Source organism: Diadema antillarum, unplaced genomic scaffold (assembly GCF_040938485.1).
Source record: "Diadema antillarum isolate AM-2024a unplaced genomic scaffold, OU_Dant_1.0 seq00001014_RagTag, whole genome shotgun sequence".
Classification (NCBI taxonomy): domain Eukaryota; kingdom Metazoa; phylum Echinodermata; class Echinoidea; order Diadematoida; family Diadematidae; genus Diadema; species Diadema antillarum.
Genome location: NW_027271850.1, coordinates 1,013,954 through 1,038,151, shown reverse-complemented (window position 1 = coordinate 1,038,151; position 24,198 = coordinate 1,013,954). Strand labels below are relative to the sequence as shown.

Genomic DNA, 24,198 nt, shown 5'->3' with positions numbered 1-24,198 from the left:
GGAGGTCTTTAAGTTACATCATCAACAATATTTTATGTATGACGGAATCAGCAGAATCAGTGATATAAATTATGTTTACGAGAAAAAAGGAGTACATTTCGTAATTTACAAAATGTTGATGACGAGAACTTCAGAAACCGGCATAGAGTCCATAGTAGGCTCCTTTATAGCACTCATGCCATTGATTTGAATTGGACTCGAATTCCTATTCCGCTGCATGTATCGTGAAAGTGCATGTTTGAAAAAAAGGGTAAGATAACAAACGAAATCATGAGCCGAACATAACGTTGAATTCTTAAAATTCTTCATGAGAAAGCTTAGAACACATGAAAAAAATCTTCAACCTGATGGAGTGTATAAAAGAACTGAGGGTTCAGAACTTGTAATCTGTGGAACTGACATTAGAAAACGATAGCCTACAAGAAATAAACCAATCAACGACCAATATTACCAATCGTTATCAAGTGATGGATAGCTGAATTTCCTAGAAATACGTGACGAGAGGGCCCCTTCATTAAGACTATTCTCTGGTCACGGACTCACCCTGTTTTTTGATGCCATGCCTCTGCAGCTACTCTTATCCTTGGGAGAATGATTCGCTCCAATGCTGCCAAAATGTGTGATACATGTATTGGTAATTCACAACCAATGTCCAATATATATATATATATATATATATATATATATATGATATATAAACTGTTTGTGTAGTGTGTGTGGAATGACAACTTGTTTCACTTTTCATCTCACTTCCTGTCTCTGCAATATTCGCTTGTCCTCACGTGTCCTGTCGGGATTCGATTTCTGTCTTTGTTTTAAAGAAAGTGTTCACGTGTCCTCGAATGTTGCCAACCGGATTTCCTATTGCTAAAGTCATGTGCCAGTGGGATAGAGGTGAAACTAATAATATTCGGCGCTCTTATTCTGAACTGGAGTATTTCTTTCCGTCATCATTGAGGCCATGCTATGACGTTCGTTCTTGGCCTTTCCTAACGGCTTTCTTGGGTAGCAATGGTTTGGGAACACCTCTTTTTTTTTCAGGACGTGAGTATTCTCCTTAACACAGTAAAACATGTTTAATACATTGTGAGCACGCGTGCTTATAGTCGTACCTGGAAGTTCTAATGGGCTTTCAACTCTTATACACTGCAAAAAGTCCGGTGTTAAATATGAAACACCGAGCTGGTGTTAAATTTCCGGTGCTCATTCATGGTGTTAGATTAACACCTCCGGGTGTCATTTCAAAATTTAAAATTGTGTTTTGAATAGTTTCTTAGTTACTGCAGTTCTTGTTAATTTTGAATTTTAACAAGACGATAAAGAATTTTCCGATAAAGTACTTGATTTTTGAAAAAAAAATGTGTAAACACATTTACACCACAGTAACACCAGTTGGTGTGGTCCCCTATGGAAGCTGGACGGGTGTTATACCATTGAAATTAACACAACCAATATCAAATCAACACCATGCGGTGTCATTATTGAATTAACTCTAGCGCAGTGTCATAAATATCACCAGCCACAGTGTCAAATTAACACCACGAAGTGCCAGGCGAACACTTTTTAACACCGTCACAATACCTTTTCAACACCTTTGGGTGTGGTCCTCTATTGAAGTTTGATCGGTGTTAGATTTAACACCCATGGTGTTAAATCTAACACCGATGTTTTTACAGTGTATAGTCCAAAGAAATCTATAGTTATGTTCACCGCTGTTCCGAAACTTTAAGTTTAGGTAGAAAACTTAACTCTAGATGACTATAGCTTGTAGTTTGGCGCCGTGTGGAAGCACTCGAAAGTTAGCAGTCTTTATAGATTTAATCAATGATTAGAAGCACATGACATCTTAGGGCTCACACGGGTAAATAATTCCCCATAGAAACGTGTGTTAAAATTCAAATTTAAAAAAATTCTGTAAAATAGCTGGGAGAAATGAGGTGTTTCATCTTCACTAACCTGGATAGGTGAGATATATCCTTTCATCCATCAAATTTCCAGGGTGGGTTCTTCTGCTCCAATTCTGTCGAAGGGTCCGCAAAGCCAGACTACGAGTTCTTGTCACTCAAAAAATCACCTATTTTCCGTACACGTATACCCAATGAAATATAGTCCCCTCAAATTCCATCAGAGAAGCTTTCATCTTCCAACCAAAATGCAGTTTGTAGAGGAATTCATATTCAATGTCTACAGCTATTCAGTTATTTGCCAAACTACATTATTGATTTTTGATTAATTTTTTTCTTCATTTATCTTGGTATCTTTGGTACGCATTGGTGAAGGGGTCTGGGACAGTCCATTTTATTTACAGGTGTGAGCCCTATAGTGGAGGTCATATTTCTTATTTGACTTTTTAACATCATAAATGTGTTTTTGGTGATATTTGCCCCTACATCATATGAGAAATTACACATTCAAGGGTTATAAAGCTTCTCAAAGGGGACACTTTTGAAAATCATGGCCTTTGGGTTTTTTAAAAATAAATTCTTGCAGTGTTGATCAGTTCTTCATATTGCTAAAGATGAATACATAGATGCAGGCAGTTATCCTTGATTATGGGGGTGTCATCATCACCTTATTGCCTACAAAGTACTTGAAGAGACTTTGTTTTGTCAAACAGACTAACTTTATGTATTTTGAGCTGTTTCAGTGGTAGCCAAAACAAAGAAATACATTAAAATAACACAGTCATTCCAAGTTGTGTGATACTGATGACTGCAATGTACTAAGATCTAGTACCTGGTACCACAAGAACATAAGAAAACAACTGGTAGCAAGGCAGAGTTGGGGGGGGGGGTAGAGGAGAGAGGTAGAGGGGTATGGAGGAGAAGGGGGAGGGAGGAAGAGATCTGACACAATACAAGACCAACATACACAAGCAGAGCTTGCATGGGATGAATACTTGTATGCATTGCGTGCATTCTCTATAGGGCTCACACGGGTAAAATAATTCCCCATAGAGACGTGTATTAAAATTCAAATTTCAAAAAAATTCTGTAAAATAGCTGGGAGAAATGAGGTGTTTCATCTCCACTAACCTGGATAAGTGAGATATACTCTTTCATCCCTCAAATTTCCAGGGTGGGTTCTTCTGCTCTAATTCTGTCGAAGGGTCCGCAAAGCCAGACTACGATTTCTTGTCACTCAAAAAAATCACCCATTTTCCGTACACGTTCCCAATGAAATATAGTCCCCTCAAATTCCATCAGAGAAGCTTTCATCTTCCAACCAAAATGCAGTTTGTAGAGGAATTCACACTTAATGTCTACAGCTATTCAGGTTTTTTTTTTTTGCCAAACTACATCATTGATTTTTAATTAATTTTTTTCTTCATTTATTTTGGTATCTTTGGTACGAATTGGTGAAGGGGTCTGGGACAGTCCATTTTATTTACAGGTGTGAGCCCCTTAGGGTTTACGCTCACGCTCACGAGCCACGGCAGGGGCGGATCCAGGAAATCCGTAAAGAGGGGGCGCCTTTACAAAATTAAAAGGGGGGGGGGGGGCGCACGGATCCTCCATTTTTCTTTTTATTTCTCATGTTTTAGCAAAACATAAGGGGGGGGGGGGCGCCCGGTGCGCTCACCCCTGGATCCGCCACTGCACTTGGTGTCCCCGCTCGTAGTTTCGCTCTGTCGTGTGGACACAAGTATTCAAATCTAACTCCGTCTAATAATGAAAGACGTACAGTTATTCTTTCTTTTTCGAAAAGATGAAGTTTATTCACCTCATAATGACTAAGGACACGATACTGTAACAATAAAGGAAAAAATGCAAATATGTCTCATCTTGATCATACTTTTATCATACATGTATTTCAAGAGAACATCTCGTGTATTACCAGTGGAGCCTACGCCATTTCCTTGAATACTAAGTCAAGGCAAAAAAATCTAATTATTCTCTATCAATTCTGACTTCAACAGCTCTCATGTAATTTTTTTCTTCGGGTTTTTTTTTTTTTGCATGTGACTTTGGGGGTATTTCTTTTCGTTTAATTTCATTGGAGAATAGAGAGTTGAATACCCACAATACATGAATCCCCGATTTTATTTAGTAGTAATGACTATGGTATCATGGGTTTTGTTATTTGTTTTTATTTTCGTCATGCGTTTTGTAAATATAACGATTTTACTATTTAATTGTATTGTATTGCAAATAATATGATATATACATATATATATATATGTGACCCTGCACCTCAAAACAAACAAAAAGTCGCAAGACATGAATTTGTAGTTAAGACCATATTCTGAAAGAGCGGACTTTAAGCTTTAAAATGATGTATAACTCAAATCAAATGGACTCTCCTAACCTATCTAAATATTGGAAAGAAAGCACAAACCAGGAAAAGTGTGAACTGAGAAAAGAGGCTCTGAAGTACAGTGTCTATTCAAGCGCTTAATCTTTACCAAACCGTGCTGGCTGCGCGATGAATGGGACAAAAAACAGGAAGTAAACCACCAGAGTAACAACAATGAAGGGATTATCAAATTAAACTGAAATTAAGCATGCCTCATTAACACATTCTGTCCATAATCAATGCCAACTTTCAAAGCAGTAGCACTATCCTTTCAAAAGTTATTAGAGTTGGAAATGAAGAGTGTGGACAAGGTTTTTCAGAAATGAAAAAGGGGATTCTAAAGACACACCTAATCACGCTATTCTACCAAAAATTGTTCGAGATAAACTGCTAGAAAAACACACTTTCCTGCCCGTTTTATGATACCAAATTTTAGCATTATGTAAAAGAAGACCCGCTCTTTCAGAAAATATGAAAAAGTCAAGTTCGGCTAGGCACGGTCACATATATAAATATATATATATTATGATTATTTATATACGGACAATATTTAGGGTTTTTAAAATAAGCTTTGCAATGCATTTTGGGGCAATTCAAACTTGATACACAATTATACATTGTTCATTAGCCCTATATTGATGACAAGTCATCATGACAGTATAGATGAATAAAAATTTTCATAGATAAAGAAAGAGATAAAAGACAGAGAGGGAGAGAGAGAGAGAGAGGGGGGGGGGGTTAAAGGCAAGGAGACGGAGTGAGCCCTTCTCATCACGTGAGCTGTCTTCTGTAATGTCAAGATACTTTTTTTTTCAGTGTGTTCCGACATGAACCATGATCGCGTTTTCCTATATTGTGTTCATGCATAACACTGTTTTTCTAATAATGCAACTGTGCAATTCAATCTCTTGACTGCGAGATGTGAATACCTCAATGAATATACCACTTATCTATCCACTTGTCAGTCTATTCTAAAACAAGTGTTTATAAACATATATCTACAGTGATTTGAGGCTAAATTCTGCAAGAAATGTCACTTCAGTTCTCTTGCGTATAATCTCAAAAAAGGGAGAAGAAATACAGCTTTAATCTCCTTTGAGCTATTCTAAAACACAGTGCAGGATATCTCACCGTCATTGCTCTTTGCTCTTTAATGATAACGGGAATAATCTACGTAATACAATGGTGATCTAGCTTTGTCCTTATAGATATGTTAATCTTAACTCAAGCATTTGTCGACTAAAGTTTACTCCATTCCTCAGTAAGGAGGCTGCATTCGGTAACGCAGACAACATCTCACCGGCTCACAATTACAAATTCCGGTACTAGTCAAAACATTTTAACATATATACCACTATAGTTAACAAGAAACAGAAATGATTGCAATAGCAATCGTTATAAGGTGGTATTAAATATTACGATATTCATAGCTTCTTTTTCCTTACGCTTAACCATTGATTATAATTATGTGACCCTGCACCACGAAACCTAACAAAGAAGTCGTCGCCAGACATGAAATTTTTGTTAAGGGCAGATTCTAAAAGAGCAGACTCTAAGCTTTAAAATGATGTATAACTCAATTCAAATGGACCCCCCTAACCTACCTAAATACTGGAAAGAAAGCACACACTCTGGAAAAGTGTGAACTGAGAAAAAGAGGCTCTGAAGTACACGGCCTATTCAGCGCTTTTATCTTTTACAAGCCATGCTAGCTGTGTCATGAAAGGACAAAACACAGGATGTAAACCACCGGAGCAGCAACAATGAAGGGATTATCAGATAAAGCTGAAAATTAAGCGTGTTCTATTAGCACATTCCATCTATGATTAATGCTAACTTTCAAAGCAATAGTGTCATCCTTTCAAAAGTTATTAGACTTGAAGTGAAGAGTATGCAAAGGATTTCAAGACATGAAAGCGGCCTCTAAGACATACCTGATCATTCTACTCTTCTCCTAAAAAGGGTTGTAGAAAAACTGCTAAAAACACACTTTCCCATTCATGTTAAGATACCAAACTGAAGAATAATGTAGAAGAAGGATAGCTCTTTCAGAAAATATGAAAAACTCAAGATTGACTTGGTTGAACCATTTCACCTTTTTTGAGTCCTCACTTAAAACCAAGGGATGCGACTTTTTGTTTGTTTTGTGGTGCACGGTCACATATAACATTCATGAAACGATAAAAAGGAATTTTATTTAATATACCTTACGTGGAATTTCAAGTGAAATAAGCTTATAGGCTAGTAATTTTACACGCTTGTTTCAAATCATACGAGGTGAAATATCTGCAATGTCCCTCTTTAATTGACCCTGTGTATATAAGTAGGTACTTCGCAATGCAAAGTCTTGAAATACGGGACCCGCAAACACTGAAAAGTATACTCTGGATTATATTGTTAAAATTTATGGATTTTACAGAAATTTTGACTTACTGAAATTGGTAAGTCGTAGTGAAGGATGGTGCAGCATTTGTAACAGTTTTTTTCATCATCGGGAGAATTTCCCTTTCTCCCTCCGAAAACGTGATAATTTTCGCACATTTTTCTTCGCATAAGCATTGCTTTAATAATGATCGCACGTGAGAAGGGAATGAACAAAATCGAGTACGGAAATGAACAAATAGCCAGAACGTGACAACGAAAGGGATGGCACGTTACCGTGGTACACGCTCGTTTTGCGTAACCTCGTAGATTCAGGTGATTTGAATCCAAATTTTTATTTTTTTTTTTGTCTGGCTACAGGGATGAATTCCTTGTTGACATCTCATTCTTCTCTACACTTGAATTATTTATGATAGAGCGTCTGAATCGTCGTCGGAGATGACTTTTAACCTGGAATTCAATAACAAAAAGGTAAATGGACATCTTATTAACTGATCTTTTAATGTTGCAATTGATAAAAATGAGGATACACATGTGAATTCACTCAAAAGTAGGCACTGCTCGTATGTGAGATTTTGAAAAGCTTCTAACTTTTTCATTTTACAGATTCATGAGTAATACATAGCATTTTGTTTCATTGCAGTCTGATACCACTTAACAAGCTTCGAACCTTAAAATCATATACAACTCGTCAGCGCGGAAGCAAGAAAAAGTTATCATGTGTGGATATTTCTAAATTTGATACTTTTGTATTCTTCAGCGAGGTAAACGACTCCAGATGTATACACTTAAAGGGAGCCAGTTATAAACCTTAACTTCAGTGCAGCTTAAACGTTATAGTAACAGTTTCCACTGAAAATAATAAGATTCGAAATGTAAAACATGATTAGACATTGTTATTAAGACAGCAGGGAAATAAAACCTTTGATTTTCAACAATAAGACTGGGGATTAAATCAAGAATTGATCTAATTGAATTTAGTAATGCAAGACGACGGCAAACAGAAGTTGGCTTCAGGCAATGAACCAAAGAATACAATGCTTGACACTTAGTGGTTACGAAAACAGCTGTCATCCATACTCTGATTAAACATGGAATGATCAACTATTGCAAGTGTGCATTTCAGATTTGGCTAACTTATGTCTGTACTCACCTCTGGAACGTGTAAGCAGTGAAACATTAAAAAGCAGATGCCCTGAAAAACACACAATGAAATAAGAACCCAAAACTTATAACTTTAAAGTTTACCTGACTTGTGTTGGGCATGACTTCTTTATACTTCCTTCTCGTCTTGATCACTACTATTCTTGCATGAATACGTACGGAGGAATTTGGATTTAAATTTGAAGCCAATGAATAAAAAAAAAATAGTTGCAGTGTTAATATGAGGTAGACTCAGCTATGGGGAAGAATTCATGGTTGGAGGGTAAAGTAGCAGTTTTACCATACTAGTACTGCACATGGAATATATTGTGATGTCTCAAATGTAACTGATTAGAAAAGAGATTATACTCGAAAAGTTTGACGCTATAAACATGCATACAGTTTTTTTTTAAAAATCTTTATAACACATAATATCTACTGATGAATTCAGTTTTGATTAAGAAAATGTTTAAAAAACAAATTCACAAACTGGTAGGTCTTCAGAATTGATTATTGTTGTTTAGACTGCCACCTAACACTTTTTGGGTAATCGTGTGCGTGGTAATATAAGAAGAGTGCCGCTTTTTACATACTGTTGGTTGAAAACAGACATAACAACATAGATTATGTGCAATACGCGGACATAAAAAAGCAACAAAAAGCAAAAAAAAAACACCCCACAGTATAATGTATCTATGGCATTGCCTATATACATCTTATATACCTGGAGATTAAATGCGACTATGAAAGTGTACTGGAAAGGGATGGTCCAGTCAGCTCTGGACAAAGCAGGAATGGTTCCAGCGAACCAGGCCACTCCAACTATCGGCAACAAGATGACCAACGCTCGAACCGTAACCCTGCATATTTAAAAGTGGTAAGACAGCATGAAATTCGATAATTTGCTTAGTCATTCCCCTATAGCTTGAAGAGTGAAAGAAAGGCTTATTTTGCCCCATCACTATTTGCTCCATATTCTCAGAATCTGTAATTCATCTTAACCACTATTGATATACAACACATCATCAAAAGTTCACTCACGTCCCCCCCTTAAAATCAAGGTTGGTACATGTATATTAGATAGACAGATAAAAGATAGTGAGAGAGCGAGAGAGAGAAAGAGAAAGAGAAAGAAAGCACTACATTATTGCCATTATGCATCAAAGCACACACACACACACATACACATACACACAAACAAAGCCTTTGAGGGGAATTTATTCCAATTATGTATGTGGAGTCGGTAAATACAAAGACATTACAAGAACACGTACAGAAAATTTAGGAAAAATGAATGATTCGCTCAAAAGATGTGGATGCTATAATTCATAACATTCAGACAGAATTCATTAGATTTTCATTTTTCTGGCGTAATGAAAGAGTACTGAAAACCTCCTTCGGTACGGAGGGGAAATGATAAATCCTTTGCGTACGTCAGTTGCATATTTCGGAATGCGTTTTTTTTTTAACTACTGTGGAATTCTCTTTGTAGAAGAGATCTTGTCCAGCAATGACGGTATTATGATTTCACGAAAATATTGAGAGTTCACGAAACATGTTTGGGGTAAATTCTTTTACAGTGAAATACAATGACCAATGTGTGGTTGATTTCATGGAGATTAAAATATATCTTTTCTCTTAGTCAAATGCCTTACCTTATCTTTTGGACTTTGTTCTTTTCAGCATTGGCCTTGAGAGCTGCAAAAGACCTTAGGACCATCCACACGATTACTCCGTTAAACTGGAGGAGAGAGTGTACGAGATGGAATACTGAGTTATCGTATCATATGAAATATCCAACAGGCTGATCTTGGCTTGTGTATTGCCAAACATGAATGTATCAGTCATTGAAACATAATTGATCGGCGAGCATTATTTTACAAAACATTCTGTAAAAAACCAAATTCATGAAGGCACAGGATATAAATTCCTGTTCACCTCTCGGTATCGAACATAATTCAAAAAAAAATGATCACGAAATTTCAACGAAGAAAGCTTCTGTTACTTACACAAATCATTTGTTTTTATTCATGTTCCATATTCCACATTTCATACAAGTTTTATATTCCATTTGATTTTGAAAAAGATTTTTTTTTTTAAACACAAAGTTCAGTTTAAAATAAAATTGCACAAATGTATAAGGACGTATAATTGACGTGTAATATGAGGAACCCACTAAAAAGCTTAGGATGTGGGTTCCATAAATATAATATGCGACCGTGCACCTCAAAACGAACATAAAGTCGCACACACTGATTTTGCGTGAGGACTGAAAATAAGTGAAATGGGTCAACCTAGCCAAACTTGACTTTTTCATATTTTCTGAAAGAGCGGGTCTTCTTTTACATTATGCTAAAATTTGGTATCATAAAACGGGCAGGAAAGTGTGTTTTTTAGCAGTTTATCTCGAACATTTTTCGTAGAATAGTGTGATTAGGTGTGTCTTTAGAATCCCTTTTTCATTTCTGAAAAACCTTGTCCACACTCTTCACTTTCAACTCTAATAACTTTTGAAAGGATAGTGTTTCTGCTTTGAAAGTTGGCATCAATTATGGACAGAATGTGCTAATGAGGCATGCTTAATTTCAATTTAATCTGATAATCCCTTCATTGTTGTTACTCTGGTGGCTTACTTCCTGTTTTTTGTCCCATTCACCCCACAGCCAGCACGGTTTGGTAAAGATTAAGCGCTTGAATAGACACTGTACTTCAGAGCCTCTTTTCTCAGTTCACACTTTTCCTGAGTTTGTGCTTTCTTTCCAATATTTAGATAGGTTAGGAGAGTCCATTTGATTTGAGTTATACATCATTTTAAAGCTTACAGTCTGCTCTTTCAGAATATGGTCTTAACTAAAAATTCATGTCTGGCGACTTTTTGTTTGTTTTGAGGTGCAGGGTCACACAATGGCTTTTAGTACAGTATGTCAATGTCAAAAGTGCCGTAACATGCAAAAACACAAGATGTCGAGAATATTATAAAGTTTACGGAATGTACAAAATATTGTATGATGTTTATGATTAAACTTTAATATGGTATCAATGCTAAGAAAAGTAGCAAGTTGATCAAACTAATGAAGTCATCCGAGCGAGGCATCGTTTGAGTATGCAGACATTTTTCAAGTGATCACGGCAAATAACTCCTTGCAGAAAGAAGGCCGGTCGATGTAATTGTCTTAAGGGCTAAAACTGTACGAACAGGGGAAAAATGATAGGATTCACTGTGTCTTGTAGGGTATGTATGGATATCACTGTTTTTAACAAACATTGAGGAAAATATACGAGGAAGACCACCAGTATTCAACTTATACATAAAAATTCCAACATGATACAAATACAAATAAGAAATTTTTTACAATCTACTTAAAACAAACAATTCATTAGTGTGATAAAAAAAATGTGCACGATTGATAATCCGCAAGGCCTTTTTCTGAATAAAAAATAACGAATCGATTTTAGTCTTTGAGCAATTCCCCCAGGCCAATATTCCGTAATTCAAGTAAGGTAATAATAGAGTTGTATAAAGAAAATGCAATATTGGCTTTGGGAAGAGATATTTCAGTTTTTGAATAACTCCAACATTCTTACTGAACAATTTACATAAATAATCAACATGTACCTTCCATGAAAGGTTACTGTCAATATAAATACCTAAAAATTTTGTTGAATCTATTTGGTTTAACTGTAATCCGTTCACTAAAACTAAACCTGGAAGAGATTTTATTGTGTTACTGAAAACCATATAATTAGTCTTATTTATATTAAGCGACAATTGTGTGCCTGAATCCACTCAAATACCAGCTTAAGTTCATTATTCAAAGAATCGAGCAAAAATAAGGATCTGAGTGAGAATAAAAGAGACTTGTATCATCTGCGAACAGAAGAAAAGACAGCAGAGAGGATGACTTCCGGAAGTCATCGATATAATTATAAAATGAATAAAAGACGACCTAAGAGGGAGCTCTGTGGAACACCACAACATATCGAGTTTATTTCAGAGTCATGATTATTTACTGAAACAAATTGAGTTCGACCGGTAAGATAACTTCTGAACCACTCCAAGGCCTTTCCACGAATACCGTAATGATTTAATTCATACAAAAGAATTTCGTGATCTATTGTGTCAAAGGCCTTGGAGTAGTCCAGAAACAGACCGACTGTATGCGACTTTGTGTCTATAGCTCTTACAACTTTCTCAACCAGTAGTAATATAGCATGGGTGGCTGCATGTTTTTTCCGGAACCCGAATTAATTATCAGCTAAAATTTCACATTCATCGACAAATTTGATTATACGATTATAAACCACCTTCTCAAGTAATTTAGAAAAGGAGGACAGAAGCGATATTGGTCGATAATTTCCTAACTCATCCTCTCTGCCTTTCTTATAAATTGGGATAACTTTAGCAATTTTCATTTTAGTGGGCACAACACCTGTTAATAAAGATAAATTCAAAATGTGAACTAATGGTGAAAGTATTTCATTTACAATACGTTTCATGAGGTGATTAGAAATCCCATCATGACCTGTACTCTTCTTTGTGCTAAAAGAATTGACAATATCTAAGACCTCTGCTTTAAGTACTGGGATAAAAAATGAAGACTGAGGATTGGAATTGATGAATGAAATGGTCTGTGTACAGATGAAGTATTGCGGGCCAGATTGATGATGTTCGTTATTCCGAAGGTTCGTTATTCATAAACACACAAATTCCTTATACCTATTTGTAGATGCTCGTTAATCCGGAAATGAAAAAGGGTCTAGTACTCCCAACATGTGTGGCGTTACATCGGAGGTTCGTTATTCCGGGGTTCGTTAGTCCAAAAATGAATTAAGGCTCGTTTTTCCGAAGGTAGGTAAATAAAAAAAAATGAAACTGAGGTTTGTTATTCCAAAGGTTCGTTTATCCGAAAAAGAAAAAAAGAAGGTGCGCTAACGAATCTTCGGAATATCAAACTTTTTTCTTCATTTTCGGAATAACGAATCTTATTTCATTTCCGGACTAACCAACCTTTGAAACAGCAAACGTTATTTCATTTTCGGATTAACGAGCTTTCAGAAAAAAAAAGTGTAACAGAAAATGTGTCTTACCAACACCGTTCCAAACACGCATCCCAGAAATATGTATAGCGTACCATCATCAACACGTAGCCAGCAACTAAATCAAAAAGGGAGAGAACACAGCAACACGAACATCAGTAAGCATTATACACTTAGCAATTGTTAAACGGATATTTCAGCAGACCTTTTGAAGAAGACGTTGTTATCTCAAGATCAAAAAGCCAACAAGAGGTATAGAATATTATGAGACCTAAGAGATAGAATATTGGATACAGCACAAACATCCGCAGATTAAAACGAGGTTTGCTTGTTCGAGTATTAAGCACCTATTTCAACATACTTTTAGATTTGTAATCTCATGGTGACAAACACGAGTTATACAGTATACTAGTACATGAGAACAACATTTATCCCTTAATACGGTTAAGAAAATAGGCGACTGAATAGGGCACATATATAGGGTCTACATGCTTAGATTCAAACATTAATATGCTTACTGTTAAACGCATATTTCAGCAGACCTTTTGAGTTGTGAGATCGTGACATGATAAAAACAGAGTTGATTATAGTATAAGACCAAGCTTGGATATTGGATACTGATTAATTAGAAGTGAAAACTATTCGGTGATATTTACAGGTGTTCTTTCTTCTTTACAACTATCCAATTTAATTCTGACTGTCGTGGTATCTCCGACTCAAAGAAGTGAAGCTTGTTTGTTGTCTTTATCAGGATTGCATATTTTTCCAGTAGCTTACAAACTATAATTCCTGAGACGTCTTTTGTGTCACAATATGTCATTACCGCACCCACCCCAAAGCATAGAATGACCAACTACAGAGAAAATAAACGTTAACGCGTTAGCATGAACTATAGACATCTCTCCATGTGTCCTTTAACCTCGTTTGTCCCATGGATCTAATACATCGAACTTACTTAAAATGTTGATTATGAATCTATGTATCATGTTGATAAGCATGTGCAAGCCTTTTGCAGAGGCGAATGTCGAGAAGAACATTATTTGTATAATTTGAACAGCAATATATACTGCCACACTACCACCTATACTGTAGTTTTAATAAAGATTTCACCACTCGACTGAAGTGTATTATTTTGTCTTACAAAACCGTCTGGACCTCCTAATGCATGACGAATGTAGAACATGCATGTTGAAACAGATAAACATTACAGAATCTCGAGTGAATAATCGACCGGTGATTATTTTCCTGTGATGCACTGCTTCGTTATATACGCAGCCATGGTCACACGGTTTATGTCAACGTGTAACGTACTATCGCCCGGATCCATAGTCCTCATAGAAGTACCCGAACGCTCCTCCTACCACTGCCAGTGACCCTCCTGAAAACGGAGTAAGCAGACGTTGTATTTCTTCTTTTACACTCACAAGTTACAGCGTATACAGAAAAATCAAAACTGAAAAGTGAGAACAGGTTTCGCTACAATGATACAAAAGTATGGATTGAATTCTAGGGTCATTTTGATGGCTAATATACAAATTGCACATTGCAACCAAGCTCATGAGTTATAAGATACATCGCGTGTAAAGCAAAACACTACACTGTAAAAACATCAGTGTTAGATTTAACACCACGGGTGTTAAATCTAACACCGATCAAACTTCAATAGAGGACCACACCCACAGGTGTAGAAAATGCACTGTGATGGTGTTGAAAAGTGTTCACCTGACACTTCGTGGTGTTAATTTGACACTGTACCTGGTGTTATTTTGACACTGTACTGGTGTTAATTCAAAAATGACACCACATGGTGTTGATTTGATATTTGTTGGTGTTAATATCGATGGTTTAACACCCGTCCAGCTTCAATAAGAGACCACACCAGCTTGTGTTACTGTGGTGTAAATTAATGTTTACATTTTTTCAAAAATCTAGTATTTTAAAGGGGAATACTAAAGAAATATAATTATATATGAAGTGAAAGAGTGGGACACATAGAACAATTTGTCGTTTACATCGTTTAAAATGGCCTTTTTGAAGTGGAGTTAGAGGATTTTGAAAATTTACACCTGTCACCCCCCTGAAATCTAGGTCACAGCGTAAATTTCGAGGCTTTGCCGATGACGTCATGGGATGAAAGGAATCGCGCAAGGTCTCGAGCGCCGCAGGCCCCCGCGCGCATAATGCATGCATTGTATTATACCAGTTGTTGTAGATAGTATTTGCATACAAAGTTTAAAAGTTTGTTTTTCGATAATGCACGCCATGCAGTGATGATCAGGATGATTTCTTGGTGGAATTTGAATGTGGGAGCGATGATGAACTGAGTGATACAGTACACACTAGTGATGATAACGATGATGAAACTAGTGATGATGACCCTGGTGAAGTTGGAGAGATAGATGTTGCTGACAAGCCGCACGGCGGGGCGCAGGAGGGAGACGCAACGGGCGAGCTAGTGGGGAAGGCCCAGGGCGGTCCGGTTGAAGCGGACGGACTTAGTGGAGATTGGCAGTACGAGCCCTTGCCACACGGCAGGCCAGGGGACAATGTTGGTGACGCAGGACCAATACCAGGTAGACTTGAAAATTTAGATGGGTAAGAGTTTTTTTTATTTTTTATTCTGAACTGAAAATGAACCGAGCTTAGTGCTGACTTGATCTCGTACTTCAGAGCAGCAGTAGGCCTAACTATGAACACAGCCCAGTCGCTGTAAGAAGCGCAGCGTCTGGTCGGGCTACGTATTATCAATCACATCACACTCACTCCTATACAGCCCAGTCGCTGTACGTAGGTACGTCGCGACAGGTATTCGCACAGCGTACTTACAGCGTCTGGTCGGGCTAACTCACTCCGTACTCCCGTTCACAGCTCATCAGCATTCTATGTAGCAAGAGCTAGGTACTGCACGATCCATTCATTACTTCACCGAGTCCATCAAAGTTTTATCACTATCGATGAAAATCGCAGTGCTCTGTATCGTTTATTTTATCACCAGATAGGCCGGCCGGCCTAGTCAAGACTTCGACTTAGCCGATGCCCGCGCATTGATTGCGTGGTATCTAGCATTAGCGATCCACGTACGCCGAATGTTTCGCGAGTTTTTTTTATATTATTATTATTATTTTCGCCAATTTCGCGAACCTGGTGCTTTTTGCGAATTTAAAAACACGAGAAAATATTAACTCTCTTTCCGTATATATTTCCTTCTTCCGTGGTGTACTCCACAACCACGAATTTAAGCACTCGCGAAATTATTGGCAAGTCCCAATTCGCGAAAAAATAGACTCGCTAAATACATGTACAATATGTATATGGCGTACACAGCTGTAGTACTACCGAGGAACTGCCGATATAATACATTTGTACGTATCAAAAAGGTACGAAGCTCAGGCTTCTCCGCTCTTTGATACACGGAGGCTATTGCACTGCGACATACGCGGCCGGTGATGATATGGGCGCATGCATGTGACTGATCGACTACGAAGCACCATCGTACAGGCACTAGGCCTGACAGCTTCTGTATTCGTGGCCTAAATAACACGTAACAGACCCTATATATATTTAAACGAGGAAATGTGTGATTTCACAAGAGACGTGAAGTAGAAAACAATTTTATTTCATTTTTTACGACATTCTGGTAAAAAATGTCTTGGGATTTCGGGGTATGAGCCTCGACATCAAGCTCTCATCGAGAGCATACATAGGTAAGCTTAGGCTGTTGTGTGATACTTCCGGGTTTGCCTTTCATCCCATGACGTCATGGACACGCCCCAAAATAACCACGGATCTTCCGATTGAGCATGATTCAGGATACAATTTTTCTAAGCAGCCGTTCTCCAAAACGCAATGTTCTAAATGGATGAATTAAAGGCCGCTGTGTTTAACATGCTCTATGCTTGAAATGGGGGAATAATCCAACAAAATATGCGTTTCCTTTAGTATTCTGCTTTAATGTCAAATTCTTGATCGTCTTGTTTAAATGAAAAATCAACAAGAAGTGCAGTTACTAAGAAACTCTTCAAAAAACAGTTTAAAATTTGGAAATGACACCCGGAGGTGTTAATTTAACACCATTAATGAGCACCGAAAATTTAACACCAGCTCGGTGTTCACTATTTAACACCGGACTTTTTGCAGTGTAACAGTGAAGGCTAATATCTGGAAAGCTTTTCGCAGAACGAAAATCAGGCTATTTTGGGGAAAAACGATCTTCATTTTCAGTGAAATTACCTGGTAAAAAGAATCCATAATTCAAACTCTTCTTAAACATGCAAGATCACCTTTTAATCCTATCATACTAGTTGATCATGAAAGTACCATGTTTTCACATAGCGCCCGAGATTTTATATATATATATATATATATATATATATATATATATATTGAAACAAGGAAGGAAAAACTGACCAGAAACAATTGTAATAATAAATAGCGAAAACTTTGAGCAAAGAAAATGGGTTTCTTTGCTCAAAGTTTTCGCTTTTTATTATTATAATTGTTTCTGGTCAGTTTTTCCTTCCTTGTTTCAAAATATATTACAAAAAGCTGCATCGCTTCGGCAATCCCTCACATTTATTCCAAAGTTGATTTACATCATTTGGGTTTATGTCAGGTTAATGTGTGTGTGTGTGTGGCACACATACACACACTATAGCTTCAGACCACACGAGCGAAGAGAGTAAAGGTTTTGGGACGAACACCGATCTAGGGCTTTCAATAGCTCAGTCGGTAGAGCACCGGTCTAGTAATCCGGAGGTCTCGGGTTCGAATCCCGATGAAAACCCATTTTCTTTGCTCAAAGTTTTCGCTATATATATATATGATATACAGTATATCATACATACGTCTATAGAATTATGATTATAATTAACACACGAAAAGAGTTTTGTCAGGTCTACTGGAACTACATTGCAACAAACTCTCACCAAAATTTTATCATGTTTCTTCCTAGCTCTTGATGATATAAGCTGAATTTAGTTCACCCATGTGGTTTGCGCGCGTGCAAACAAAGGTTATTTATTAGAGAATGTTGGTAATTATCATTAGCCATCGACTTCAAAACGGACAGAATCCTATAATCTTTCTAGAATGTTAAGTTTATGTGTTTCACACTTTTTTTTTTGAAAGTGCAGCTGAATGCGATTCACCAGCAATCTGTAACAAGAAAGCTCTGTATGCATTTAACATGTACAATGTTGTCAGCATGAATCCTTCCCTATTTTCCACGCTATTTGGAAGTAATTATGTTGCGCGCGGCCATCTGAAACATGCACTAACCGTAAACTGGCTAGTTGGCTTACACCACAGGACTTGCATGAGATATCAATGAAATATCGAAGGAACTTACGGCACCTTTGCATAATTTCCAACTTGCTGTCTCTTTTTGGGTGTTGTTTTTAAGAACAGTCTTGGAAACACTTGGCTATGAAAAGTAATCGCTACCGGAGGGAGGTTTAAAGACGCTGACGGAGGCAGACTTAAACAGAAGAAGATGAAGAATTGCAAACCTGAACTGCATGACAGACAGTGTAATATTGACAGGATAAGTTGAAATATTGTGTGTACTTCAGTTTTTTTTTTTGATACATATCATATCATCACATCGTCATACATCTATCAAAGAAGTTATTGTCATGAAGCACCCACATAAAACAAAAACAACTTATTCAACATAACAAACTGAATTTGTTCACGCACACACACACGAACACGCATACGCAAACACACACATGCAAATTATGAACGTTGCCTTTGTTTACCAGGAATTTGATTTTTTTTTTAACTTAGAAATTTCTTTTGAAACTTTAAAGTATTTTCCGTATCTTCATATACCTACCCCAAGCAAGTGGCGCAAGGAATTTTATCTTCAGTGGCTCGAAACCAACGGCAGCTGTGCGGAATAGAAAAACGCCTTCAGTCAGGGTCCAGGCGAGTGATGCGGTAAAAAGGTAGTGGAGGACTACAGTGACGTATTTGCAAATAATCTAGGCAAAGGAGCAAGAAAGACATACACATCAGGAAAAAAACAAAAACAAAAACAAAAACAAGAACAAAAACCAAAACCAAAGCGGAGCAGAATGTTAATCAAACAGAGGGTGCTTATTTTCACTGTCAACAGAAAAAGCCTTTAAGTATTTACTAGTATTGATTACATATATATATATATATATATATATATATATATGAATCTATCAATCAAAGGTAATCAAATCAGCTATCAAAGCTATCAATCTGTTGTTCATGGACGCAGGAATATAACTGCATAATTATTTTTGTGCAATTCGAATCATATCTCCACTTTTTAGTATTAAAAAAAGTCGCTTTTATCGCAAAACGCGATAAGCGCCACCATGCTTTCACCACAAAACGCGATATATCCACCCGGCCAATCAGGGCCCTCGATTTGTCCAACATGGCGGCCCCCATGCAGTTACGATACCCGTCACTGCACTGACTAGCTTATACGTATAAATAGCAGCGCCTTAGGCTGAGCTTCCTACCATAGGCGTAAAGTAACCTTGCTGGCGATAATTTGTCACACTCGCCGTAACTGTTCTAGTTAGTCTAGGCCTAAAGCTAAGCCTAAATTAAGGCGTCAGGATCGGACAGATGAATTTCGACGATTTAGAAGAGCCAGTGGAAATGTCCCCTAACCCACGAAAACGTGGAACCTGCGAGGAAAATCATGAGCGAGAAAGACTCAAGCAAATGCGACATTCATTGTGCGTATGTGTGTATATAATATATGTGTGCGTACATGTGTGTGCCTGTGTGTGCGCGCATGTGTGTGTGTGTGTGTGAGTGTGTGTGTGTGTGCGTGTGAGCAAGAGACGGTAAAACAAGAGAGTGTGCAGTGCTGTTTTACATGTGCGTAAACCTTTCTTTGCTCCTCTGCCCTCATTCTCAATTGTGCAAGTGTGTGTGGTTTTTGTGTGTGTATGTGTGTGCATAAGTGTGTGCGTATGTGTGTTTGTGTTTGTTGGTGTGGGTGTATGTGAATGAAAGATTACAGAGCAAGAGAGTGGATAATTTAGCAATGTATTACATAATTTTGTGTATACCTGTCTGCTCCATTGCCCTTATTTTTGTCGAGCCCACCGGAGGTGAGGGGAGACTTAGGCTGGGATTTCACGGAGCACGCGAACGATTTGCGAAGGATGCGAATGACAAAATCCAGCATTCGGAAAAGTTTTTCTCCGAATGTTTTCCGACAATGAAGCCGAAAACTATTCTTGCGCAATTTGTGCGAAGTTCCCACGACGTATGTGCGAATGTCGTGTGTATCATTGCTAAAGTACAGCATGTTACGTACACGAAGAACACGCGACGAAAATGCGAACAACGAAAAATTTTCAATAATCATGGGAGAAATAATGTATCCAAGGAGAGGTGGAAGCTGTCTTGAGTTGAATTTCTTTTTCTTTCCTCTATTTCTCCTTTCTTTTTCTCTCATTTCTCTATCGTGTGTTTGCCTGCATTTTTTTTTCCTAGGACCTATCTCCACTAGTAAAGCATTTGATTTTTTTTTGCTGTTCCTCCAACACAAAATCTCTATAGTTCAAATGAAATTTTACATACTTTAGATTAAGTTTAAGTGCATTCTGCGATTTTTTTTTTTGTATATCAAACATTTCTTTCTCTTTGCTAGTCTTTAGTTTCTTTTGTTACTATAGACTTTAATAATTGTTTGATGTTTAGATGTATGCTACGATTTTTATTTGTAGAAAGCATATTATAGGTCATACATCCCCCAAACGGGCGCTAAACGTTCGCGAGAATGTCTCAAAAGGTACGCGAACAGTTTGCGATTACGCCGTAAAATGATCGGAAAAACTTGGCAGGTTTCGCGTAACATACGCGAGACATTCTCCAAAGTTTCGGAGTCTGTTTGGGGTTAACGAACATTTTGCGAACATCGCGCGTGTCTTGCGAATGTCTTGCGCATATGACGAGGCTTTAAAGACACTTTCGAGAACAATTCACGAGCAAATCACGACCAAGTGTGCGGAAAAGGTTCGCAGAAAATTTCAAACTTTTTTGAAATTCTCGCCGAAGTAAAAACGACATTCGCGAACAATTCGTTCGTTTGGCGATCTTTTGCAGACCAAAATGCGAATGCTGGATTTTGCCATTCGCGTCCTTCGCAAATCGTTCGCGTGCCCCGTGAAATCCCACCCTAAGGGTGGGATTTCACGGAGCGATTTCACGGAGCACGCGAACGATTTGCGAAGGACGCGAATGACAAAATCCAACATTCGGAAAAGTTTTTCTCCGAATGTTTTCCGACGATGGATTCGTAAACCATTCTCGCGCAGTTTGTGCGTAGTTCTCACGACATATGTGCGAATGTCGTGAGTACCATTGCCGAACTACGACCACCTACTCATTTACGAGGGACATGCGACCTAAATGCGAACAACGCGAATGTTCCAAGAATTACGGGCGAAAGTTTTGCGGACATTTTGAGACATATGCGAATATTTTCCGCATATTTCGCGCACAATAAATATCGCACGACATTAATGCGATGTTCGTACATATGTCGCGCGATTTTTTTGTGACTCGTGATGGCACCAACACTCACAGGGAGTATAAATGCAATGCAAGCGTTATTTGTTGTCCACAAGTCAGTGATGTCGGACCTGCAAGCCACGGATCCTGTCCTGACCATGGATGAAAAGGAAACTTTTGATTTTGAAGAGGAAGCTCTGCTGCTTGTTGCTGTGGGACTGTGTTTGAAGCGTAAGCAGGAAGAAGAAGAAGCGCTGAAAAAAAAAGGAAACAGTATGTGAAGACTGTGTGGGTCCGTAGCTGGTTGCTGGAGCAAGAGAGACTTGAGCATGGTTTTTATGGACAGCTCATGGAGGCATTGGAAGAAGGAGATTTGACCACATACAAGAAACTCCTGAGAATGGATCCTGACCTCTTCAGGGAATTGGTGGCCAGGCTCACTCCCCGACTAATGAAGCAAGACACCAATATGAGAAAAGCACTACCTGTTGGACTCAAGGTTGCCCTGACTTTGAGGTTCCTGGCAAGTGGAGACACGTACGTGTCCCTGGCCGCTTGCTTCCGCGTCGGCACATCCACTATTGGTCCCATGATTAGTGACGTTTGCCAAGCAATCTATGACGAATATCACGATGAACTCCTCTCTTGCCCAACCACTCCAGAAGAATGGAAAGAAGTGGCTTCAGAATTCTCTGACAGGTGGAACTTCGAGAACTGTTTAGGGGCTCTGCATGGCAAGCATGTGGTGGCAAGCATGTGAGGATCAAGGCTCCTGGAAACACTGGTAGTATGTACTATAACTATAAGGGATATTTCTCTGTGGTGCTATTTGCCCTTGTTGATGCCAGGTACAGATTCAGGTACATTGATGTGGGAGCCAACGGCAGCTGTTCTGATGCTGGCCTCTTCATGGAGACCAGCCTGCGAAGGGCCCTAGACCAAGGCAAGGCGGGAATACCTGAGCCAGAGCCCCTGCCAAAGGATGATACACCCCTTCCGTACACCTTCGTTGGCGATGATGCCTTCCCGTTGAAATCATGGTTGATGAAACCATACGCCTTGAGAGAGATGACACACAAGGAAAGGATTTTCAACTACAGGCTTTCCAGAGCTAGACGCATCGCAGAGAATGCCTTTGGCATTTTAGCGAACAAGTATTTTTTTTTCTTTAAACCAGGAGAACACACATGATCTTTCATCATTTTGTATGCCGTAAAATATGTCTTGCATTTAGTTTACTCGTCAACACATATAATAGAAAGTAAGTGTTTTGTAATATCAAACTATTGCAAAAAGTACTGATTTTCTGTATTTCTTATTTTAACCCTTTCTATGACAGGAACATTGAATAGTGTCTAGAATTTGTATGTTGGATTTGCGGTGCCAGTCGGCAAAGCACACGAAGGGTTGAATGTGATAAAGAGTGTCTTGCAGTAATTCGGTTTCTTTATAAAGAAAAGCAGTACTTTCATGATGTTCGTGATTAATCAAGATAGCGAAAAGGCCTATATATGCTGATGAATCTCCCATAGTGCTTCACATAAACATGCCATACCCTAGCTCACAACTCGCTCAAATCTCCGAGGATCACACTAGCTTCTGTTTAACATTATTAACTCATTCGCAGAGCTATTTGATACGACACTGAGGCAATATTTCAAGTGACCTGAATTTAACCATTAGCAGTTGGATCTGGAAATTCATACGTTGCCACATGGCTTTATCATGGGTTGAAAACTTGAACACATTTTTCTGGAATTTGAATTTTCAGATTCAGATGTTTTCACCGACCAATGGAACAGAAACCAGAGACAGTTGTACAGATTGTGCTGGCTGCGTGCACTCTCCACAACTGGTCGGCCAGCAAGAAACCAGAGAAGATTCTGGGGAGCGCTGATTTTGAAAATCAAGACACATGTGAAGTGACACCAGGGTCATGGAGGCGGGAGGAAACGTTCACATCCCTGCAGAAACTGAAGGGCAACTATGGAAACAAAGGTGCCAGAAACCAAAGAGACTACCTAGCTGACTACTACGTCTCAGTGGGAAAGGTTCCCTGGCAGGACAGAATGGTCTATGACAAGGAACAGCGACCCGATCAGCAGACCACATGAACACCTTACATCAGAACAGTGGGGAGGGCTGGTGAACATGATTGTGGACAATATCAAGTGCACGTGGAATTTTACACAAAATTCCACGTGCACTTGATATTGTCCGTGTTCTATTATGCATTTAATGTAGAAGATTGCAGGTTTGTGTTTTATGCCTTTATATTTGTTCATCCATAAATGAGCGATTTCATCAGAAACGTAGAACAAAGTTTATCCTGAAAATGAAGACATAGCACGTTTGATATTTTTATTTCGGCGAGCTTTTTAGTTTGAGTTAAACTGGTTTGGTATGCATCTGTTTATACAGCATAATATTTCATGAGCTACCGTTCGTGGGGGACTGAATATTAGACTATACAGTTACACTTCATTTACGAAAGTTTCTTGTATTGTCTTACAGAAAGGTGGTTACAGTATATTACAATTGCACTGTAAACACAAGACTGAAAGCAAAACGAAAAATCCAATAGAATATAGAAAACAAAATTGGTGTGAAATATATGTGACAAACAATCCCAGAAAGCTTATATCTCAGGATTGGCGGTCTCTTTCATGACATATCCAGCGTGTTCAGTTTCCTATTTCTATTTCACATGGAATAAACATTCTTTCGATTTTATCTAAAAGTCTATAGAGAACCACTAACACGATTGATAAGTGCTGACGTTATTAAAGTTAGGTAGTAACGAGGATTTAGGGCTACTTCTTACTGAAG

At 38.2% G+C, this 24,198-nt stretch overlaps 1 protein-coding gene and 1 non-coding gene across 2 annotated transcripts; both read left to right on the top strand.

Annotated features, from left to right (window-relative positions):
• The first annotated feature begins 17,567 nt into the window (after positions 1-17,567).
• On the top strand, positions 17,568-17,641 carry Trnat-agu (transfer RNA threonine (anticodon AGU)). Its single transcript has one exon. It is a non-coding gene; the product is annotated as a tRNA-Thr (tRNA).
• Positions 17,642-21,718: 4,077 nt separating this feature from the next.
• LOC139742696 (uncharacterized) lies at positions 21,719-23,483 on the top strand. Its single transcript, XM_071653224.1, has 3 exons — positions 21,719-22,125; positions 22,218-22,523; positions 23,141-23,483. Exons 1-3 carry the CDS (start codon positions 21,719-21,721, stop codon positions 23,481-23,483), a joined length of 1,056 nt encoding a protein of 351 aa, XP_071509325.1.
• The last annotated feature ends 715 nt before the right edge of the window (positions 23,484-24,198 follow it).

Coding starts and splice junctions, on each gene's coding strand:
- LOC139742696 (XM_071653224.1), top strand. CDS start 21,719: ATGGAGGCATTGGAAGAAGGAGATTTGACCACATACAAGAAACTCCTG. Junction 22,126..22,217: donor AAGCATGTGGTGGCAAGCAT/GTGAGGATCAAG, acceptor TGTTGATGCCAG/GTACAGATTCAGGTACATTG. Junction 22,524..23,140: donor TTTGGCATTTTAGCGAACAA/GTATTTTTTTTT, acceptor TTGAATTTTCAG/ATTCAGATGTTTTCACCGAC.